The 8,200-nt window shown below is 44.5% G+C and overlaps 1 protein-coding gene across 1 annotated transcript; it reads right to left on the bottom strand.

Moving 5' to 3' along the window:
• Positions 1–576: 576 nt before the first annotated feature.
• Positions 577–6,654, bottom strand: znf319b (zinc finger protein 319b). Its single transcript, XM_012854692.3, has 3 exons — positions 6,345–6,654; positions 3,075–3,208; positions 577–2,793 (listed from the first exon to the last, which is right to left on the bottom strand). The coding sequence occupies exons 2-3, from the start codon at positions 3,077–3,079 to the stop codon at positions 948–950; spliced, it is 1,851 nt and encodes a 616-aa protein (XP_012710146.2). The 5' UTR covers positions 3,080–3,208; positions 6,345–6,654; the 3' UTR covers positions 577–947.
• Between the last annotated feature and the right edge of the window lie 1,546 nt (positions 6,655–8,200).

Raw genomic sequence — 8,200 nt, 5'->3', positions numbered from 1 at the left:
AAAAAAACGCAATTTCCAAATCGCAGAGTCTGCAATTTTTAGCTATGTAACAATTAGGGAATTGCCCACGTCCATTAGGTGTCGGTAAAATGGTTAAAGTGGGTTTGCCTCCACATGGAAGGGATAACAGTTGCAGCAGTGAGATAAACTAATTGTATTACTTGTTTTAGAGTTTATATAATCATACATATTATTAATTACAGGTCAATCAGTTTAATACATAGACTTGCTTGTTGGTTGGACTTTATGTTCAACAAGGATTGATGTCCAAATCAACTAAAAGCTGTTCTCTTTAACAATATTCTGATTAATAGAAACATTAAAAGATCTTGTTTTGAATAGTCCTTGTTTACAAATGTCTTTATTTAGACGCTATTTTTGTTGCTTGTGGTTAATGCAGAGAAAAGTCAAAATTGCAATTTTGGTTGAAATATATCGTAGGCAGAACGCAAACATTTCTGCACCGAGTTTAGATGCTGTGGGTGTTTTAGCACCTAATCTGCACAGCGAGGAAACAAAATGATTTGTTTTTTGTATATGTTTATGATATATTAAACTGAAAAAAAAAAACGCATTAAATCGCAATATTAAGAAAAAAAATCGCAATTAGATTATTTTCCAAAATCGTTCAGCCCTAGTTTAAACGCATTTCTTTGTTCAATGTTATTCAAAATATCCACTTTTAGTTCTGTTAAAAAAAAAAAAATACATTTTAATAGAATTCCTCTATCTCAGTAGCTTTAAAGTTTAGAGAAATGACTCAGAATAATAACTTTTTTTTCCTGCTTTGACTGTTCAACCGGACCAACTGCGTGATATCTGGGAAAGTAACCAGCTGCGGTCCAGAGCGACGCTGAATGAATGACGTTGAGGTTCAGAAACAGCCTGTGGGTGGAGGGCGAAGCGCCGATGGCTCTGTCCGTTCGGTGTAAAACAGAAATCGTTATTCACATGCACTGCGGCACGCTGTAGCCGCCGTCATCAGACGTGTGCTGCACAGTGTGATCCTGCAAAGAGCCCAAGTCACTGAAGCGCTCGCCGCACCAGACGCACTTGAACTGGCCCTCCCTGGAGTGGGTGCTCTGGTGCTTGATCAAGTGCTCGCGCTGCTTGAAGCCCTTGTTGCAGTGGTCGCACTTGAAGGGCTTCTCGCCCGTGTGCACGCGCCTGTGGCGGTTCAGGTCCGACGAGTACTTGAAGCGCTTCTCGCAGTCGGGGCACTTGAGGGGCTTCTCCCTCGACGGGTCGCAGCGGTGCTGGACGAACTCCGAGGAGGACAGGAAGCGCCGGTCGCAGAGCGAGCACTTCAGGGGCTTCTCTTGGCAGTGGGAGTTCTGGTGGCGCTGCAAGGTGGAGCTCTTCTTGTACCCCTTCCCGCACACGTCGCACTTGTACGGCTTGTCGGGCGAGGAGTTGGTCGACTCCCCGCACTTGTGTCTGAGCAGCTCCCCCGACTGGCTGAACTCCTTCTGGCAGGAGGCGCACTTGAACAGGTTGTCCATGCCGTGGACGTGCTGGTGGTAGAGCAGGTGGGAGGGCTGCATGAAGCCTTTGTCGCACAGGCTGCACCTGAACGGCCGGTCCGAGGGGTCCTTGTGCGTCCGCCTGTGGCGCACCAGCGCGTACTGCTGCTTGAAGCTCATCTGGCACTCGTCGCAGTGGAACGGCCGCTCCTCCGAGTGCGTGCGCTCGTGCTGCCGCAGGTCCGACGGCCGCTTGAACCCCTTGCCGCACGTCGCGCAGCGGAACGGCCGGGAGCCCTGCGGGTGGCACGGGTGGTGCAGCAGTTCGGAGGACTCCTTGAAGTGCAGCTCGCACAGGTTGCACTTGAACAGGTGCTCGCCGGAGTGCACGTACATGTGGCGCACCAGGTGCGAGCGGTGCTTGAAGCTCTTCTCGCACACGGCGCACTTGAACGGCCTCTCGTTGCTGTGCGTCCGCTGGTGGTGCTGCAGGTGCGACGACTGGCTGAAGGCCTTGTCGCACGTGTCGCACTTGAAGGGCTTCTCCCCCGTGTGCACCCTCTCGTGCCGCGTCAGCTCGGAGAGGTGCTTGAAGCCCTTCTGGCAGACGGAGCACTTGTACGGGCGGTCCCGCGCCGACGGGAAGGGCAGGATGGACGAGCTGCTGCTCGCCGACGCCCCGTCGCTGCTGGACGGCTGGGAGCTGCTGGAGGAGGTGGGCGTCGTGTTGCCGGAGGAGCCGGGCCGATACGTCTTCTCGCATATGGAGCACTTCATGGGGTTGCTGCTGTTGTGGGACGTGTGGTGCTGGGCCAAAGAGGTGAGGAGGGAGAAGCCCATCTTGCACACGCCGCACACGAACGGCTTCTGCTCCACCTGAACGCACTGGTGCTCCAGCAGGTCTGTGGCCTGGTGGAAGATCTTCAGACACTGGGTGCACTGGAACGACCGGTCCTGACCCACCATGCACTGGTGTTCAAGCGGGTTGGCCAGGTGGGAGATGTCGTGTCCACACGTCCCGCACTTGTGTCCCGACTCCGTTCCCACCTGCAGGGAGCTTTGCTGGGCCTGAGGAGGATGCTGCTGCTGCTGCTGTCCGCCTGCATGTTGCTGAGCTCCAGCGTGCTGCTGTCCGCCTCCATGCTGCTGCTGCTGCTGCAGCGCTGAGGCGTCCTGCTGCAGCACGATCCCGTACACCGCGCAGCTCAAAGAGTTCTCGGCTCCCGCCGGGATCGCGTGGACGGCCGGGGGCGGAGCGACGGCATGCTGCTGCCAGGCCTCCGTCATGCGGGCTCGAGAGTACGGGTTCAGTTTGGCAGGAGCGGCCCAGCTAAAGTAAGAGAGGGAGAGAGAGAGAGACTTTGAGTAATCCTATCCTATTTCTTTTTGTATTTTTTTGTATCCTTTTTTGATATATATATATATCAAATATATATATTGTATATATGAAGATTCATTGTACATAACTGAATGTACCTTTCCTACTCTGCACCTTCTTGTATGAATCGATGTGGCAAGTGAATTTCTCCATTGTGAGATCAATAAAGCCTATCTTATCTTATCTTAATTGCCTGCAGGTCTCTGAATGTGTGAAGGAAAGGAATAACTCACTCCATCTTTCAGCTCGGCGAAGGGGCCGCCACTGAGGCTCTGAAGGCTTTAACCGGCACCCGCTGGAGAAAAGCAGATGTTGGGAAAGATGGAAGGAAAAAATCCACAACTTTCGCTTTATTCTAGGGTCACATCTGGAAAAAAAAAGAAAGAAAGAATGTAAAAAACGCTACACGGAGAAACACAGCCCTCATGTAGTACGTAATCAAGAAACAGCATTCTGGCTGACTGCTTAAGCCTTTGATACACTGTATGAGTTTTTGCCCTTTTTGGGCCGATTCTTCAGTCGTGCGAAAAAGTTTTCCGATCGGTTTTCAGCTTCATCCTGCGTCGTGTAGTTTACAGGGGGTAACGAGGGGCAATTAGCCTCTCACGACTAGGGCTGGACGATATATAGAAAAAGCATATCGACAAAATAGAAATAATATTGATCGATATTGATAATTATTAAAAAAAAATTCAAAATATACATTTTAAGTGCAGCCCTGGCCATTTTATGCTGTTGCTTGATGACCTATTTTTAGATAAATTGATTCAAACACAACCCTTTTTTCAACCAACTTTTTACAAAAACTGTAAGTGTTAAAAAAGAAAAAAAAAATACGGGCTCTCTGAACTCTCTGAAGGCAGATGGAGCTTTCCTGGGTTTGTGATTGGTTGGGAGGATGCAATGACTGTAGTATTAACCTACAAGTGCTAGAATGAACTGTTCTTTTATTGAACTTTTTATTGACCCGTTTTTTATATTGAACCATACGTCTATCGATCGATATATATCGTTATTGTATTATCATCCAGCCTTACTCACGACCACCTCCCGACGATCCTCTCGGATGAAAATCAAACATGTTTGAAATTCAGTCGGCCCTCATGAGGTGATCATGAGAGCATCCTGCTGTTGAAGCAGAGCTACGAACGTCTACGAGCCGATTGCGCCCAACCTCGCACACTGCGCATCTGTAAACAAGGAATTCTTCTTTTCCTCAGACGAAGACATAGACGTGGAGAGAAGCATGGCTGTGGTACGTTTGACATGGAGTCAAACTACGGAGGAGCAACTCATAGAATTGCCAAGGCAGCACGTTTCGTTTTAGTGAGCCTCATGTTTAACAGTAAGTATCGACACTTTCGTCTTTTTCTTTTTCTACTGTTTACGTTTGGCTTCCGGATAGACGAGTCTGAGTAGCGCCATCTCTCTACGGGGCTGAGTCTGACGTGTGGTTTTTGGACGTACAGTGTGAGCAGTCAGATCGCATCATTGCATTGGGCCGTACAGTGTAACAGATATTGTGAGCTGGGAACTTTTAAACGCTGCGGTTTCGTCGTACAGTTTGAGCTGTATGTGAGTACAACAATTAAAAAATATTGTACAGTATATGCCAGGCTTTACAAAAAAAATATAATAAACCCCTTGTTATTTGAAAAATCCTGCCATTTCAGCTTAGGCCTGAAGTCTTTGAAAAAAAATGACACAACGGAAAATTTGTTGGCAAAAGCAAACCATGACAGAACCTGCAGCAAAACAGAGGAACAAATTAATACAATATCATCTTTATTTTTCTATTTATTTTTGCAGGATTGCGCCTTCATTTATGCAATACTGACAAAATGACAAGTATCTTTTTAGAGTGATGCACTTAAACTCATCTGTGTGTTGTAATAGTTAAACGCAGTAGCAGTCTAGACGCAGTTAAACTCGTCTAAACTGCCACTGTAATTATTTTTCATTAGGCTGTAATGGACAACTGGGAGTCAGTAATTAATGAGCCCCTTTTTTTCCCCTGACTCAGGGGTCTGCAACCTGTGGCTCTGGAGCCGCAAGTGGCTCTTTGGACCTTCTACAGTGGCTCTTAATAACTTTGGCTACAAATTATATTTTTATTATGGTATTTAAATGTAATGATGATAATAAATGCAAGTTTTCTTGGAATAATTGCTTTTAATTTTCACAACAGAATGATGCTAAAAGTGCCAGCAATATTTAATTTTAAAATCAATAGTTCTTCATTAAGTTAGAAACTATGATTTTTTTTTTTACATCATTATCCACAAATAACATCCCATCCATCCTCTTTTTTTAAGACCTCAAAATAGACATAAAAGGGTGTTTTTTTAACGATGACAACATATTTTCTACAGTAGATCTTTATCAAAAATTTCAACTTGTCTTTTTTTTCCAAAAGGCAAGGCAACATTTGCGGCTCTGAACGAGTTTAATTCAAGTGGACTGCAGGCAAGACGGCTCTTGAGACAGTAAAGGTTGCAGGCCTCTGGTCTAGACGGTTCCTTTTCCTCTTTGGTGACTCACTACTGTCACTAACTCGTGTTTCTTCTTTTTCTCAGCGGCTATTCTTTCGCGAAACCATCTGCCTCGACTCCAAACCTCATCTCGCCGAGGCAGGTTTCTCGCATTTCAAAAGGAAATTGTTCACTCCCACTGTCGCCCCGTGCATGTTCCTATTTGGCCTCTTGGGGTTTTCTTGGACCTACAATGACATTGACTCCTGTTTCTAAAAAAAAAAAATAAGGAAAAAGTGTTTAGTCCCAAAAGGTCCTTGAGAAGACCATAGTAGTAAGTTTTGTGCTAAATAAGCTATTTGAACTGCACCGAATTACATTATAATACAGTTAATTAAATTTCTACCTGTTCTGCAATTCCCTGCAGGAAGACTGTGGGATGTTTGTATCATCAATACCAACGAAAGGACCGGGTAACAGCAACGGGGTGAAGGATTTCTTTGAAAATCAATATGTAAAAAGTCTCTTTACAACGAGCTTATCGACACAAATCCAAACGTTGAAAGATTGGCGGTAAAAAACGTCGGTGAACGGAGTCTGCGCATCGTAACGGTTGTTTTTTTTTCCCGTCTCCATGGAAAGATCGGGGTAACCAGGGAGCGTTAGCCGGCTAGCCTAGCCACCTGCTAACAGAGGAAGCTAGCCAGGTGTTGCGCTGAAAAACGCACCCCGGCTAAGCACAGCTCCCTCGCTGCTTCCTTGGCGATGCATTAAAATGCTGAAGCTTCAAATTGTTTGTCTGGAGCCGCTGTATAGACACACACATGCGTTCTGAATTACTACTCAAACTATTGTTTCAAGAGCTGCCCCCCTTCTATAGCTGTGCGCTTCTACGGCGGGGTGGCTGTTTTTTGTTTTTTTTTAGGCAGGGGTGTTATTTTTGGGGCACAACACCGCGTTAGCTCCGGGAACACAACAGCGCTGACACGTTCCTGAGGGCAAACGAACAAAACTAAACACACATTTACATACCTGGGGCTTTCTGGCGAGCTTTAAAAGGGAAATCCCGGTTCGATGTAACGACGGCTAGCTGTTTCCCCCCCTCAAACAAATTAACCGGAGGTTCCCCCCTCTTCACACGGAGCTCTGAGGTTCCTGGAGACCGAAAACGTGGCGGTTATTAAACGGTCCCGAATCAACCGTTAACGGCACCGTTTGGCGTCATTATTCGGGCTCACGGTGCATCCTCTCGACGGGCGAGAAGAGGATGGTTGTTGCTAATTAGAGGCTAGCTGAGGGCTAGCAGCGGAGCCCTCTAGCCGCGCACAGGAACATGAACACACACGCGTTAATTGGCACACACACACACACACACACACACACAACATGCTGTGTGTGATGGTTTGCGATTCAACTCAAATTCCCGTTTATTGTCAGGCAATGTCACGCTATGTCACAAATTATACGGTGAGCATCCTCCTGTAACTACACAATCAAAACGACATCTAAAATGAATAATAATAACAATAATAATAAAACATTTAGTAAAATTAGTCACTTAACAACAATCAGTAGTGTAAAAACTGAAATGTAAAATGTATATATTGACAGGATCTGAGATGATGCAAATATCTCCATTTGGGCAAAATATAACAGCAAGGCTAGGCGAGGCAAATTTATTTGTACAGCACATTTCAGTACAGAGACAACGCAAAGTGCTTCACATGATTAAAAAATAGGGGAATAAAAAACGGAATAAAAGCAAGTTGGAATAAAATGTAGAAAGATTGAAACGAAATAAAACATGGCAAAATGGAAACTAAAAGCAAATATTAAAAACAGCTGGATGACAGACCTAAACTAATGATGTTTCTGTTACAGTTTAACTAGAACAGTCAAAAAAAAGTAGGCAGAATATAACAGCAGCATTTAAGCGGCATAATTATTCCAACACACAGTAAAAAAATAAATGAAGAATGTAATAAAAACATTAAATACGTCTTAGCTAGATATGTACTTAATTATATTACATGTGTAATATAGTGATTATGTCTGAAAAGGGGTAGGTAGAAGTGAAACTTATTTAATCGTTTCCCTTCTCCTTCCTATAGCCGTTAACACCAACATGCATCCTAATTCCTACTTTGCTCAAGAGTCCTTACTACTCCAAAGTCAGTTAAGTAAAAAAAAAAAAAAATCAATATACTGTACATATGAACATACATATGCACACATTCACATGTGTCTATGCACATCTGCATCCAAAGTTAACACTTATTACCTGTAGCATACGACCACAGCCATTGTACGAGTGTGTATAGACACCCAGTTTGAGCTAGATTTTGAAGTTTAGGTTGTCCCTATAAATAATTATACCCTCCCTCTCAATAAAATGTTTTTGTATGCTGTCTGATAGCTGTTTATTTCTGGCTTTATACATTAACTGTGAGGTTTGAAATTTTACCAGATCGGAGAATTTCAGCTAGCAAGAATAAATGAATAATGAATTAGTGTGGTCTTAAAAGCCAGCTTTAAGAACCGTCCTAATGGCTCCTTTCTGCAGCGTGCATAGCGGTTTGATAACAGTAGAGAATGTGTAACACTTTATAATTCAGACAATGTTTTGACGATGCTTCTAGATAGTTTAATCTGAACATATTTAATATGAGGTCTCCAGTAGATTCTGTAGGCAACAATCACACCCAAGAATTAAATTTGATTTACTATTTCCGCCTTCTCTTCATCTATTATGACTCTCTATTTCCTTTATAGTTTATAAATAACAAGAACTGGAGTTTGTATGTATGTGAGGATGCTGTTCTCACTCAATAGCTTTGCTGTCCCTAAATAAGTAATGACAGAACTCCACCAGCATGACCTAAGGCCAC

Source organism: Fundulus heteroclitus, chromosome 2 (genome assembly GCF_011125445.2).
Source record: "Fundulus heteroclitus isolate FHET01 chromosome 2, MU-UCD_Fhet_4.1, whole genome shotgun sequence".
Classification (NCBI taxonomy): Eukaryota; Metazoa; Chordata; class Actinopteri; order Cyprinodontiformes; family Fundulidae; genus Fundulus; species Fundulus heteroclitus.
Note: the sequence above shows the minus strand (reverse complement) of the source record. Positions and strands in the feature narration are given on the sequence as shown.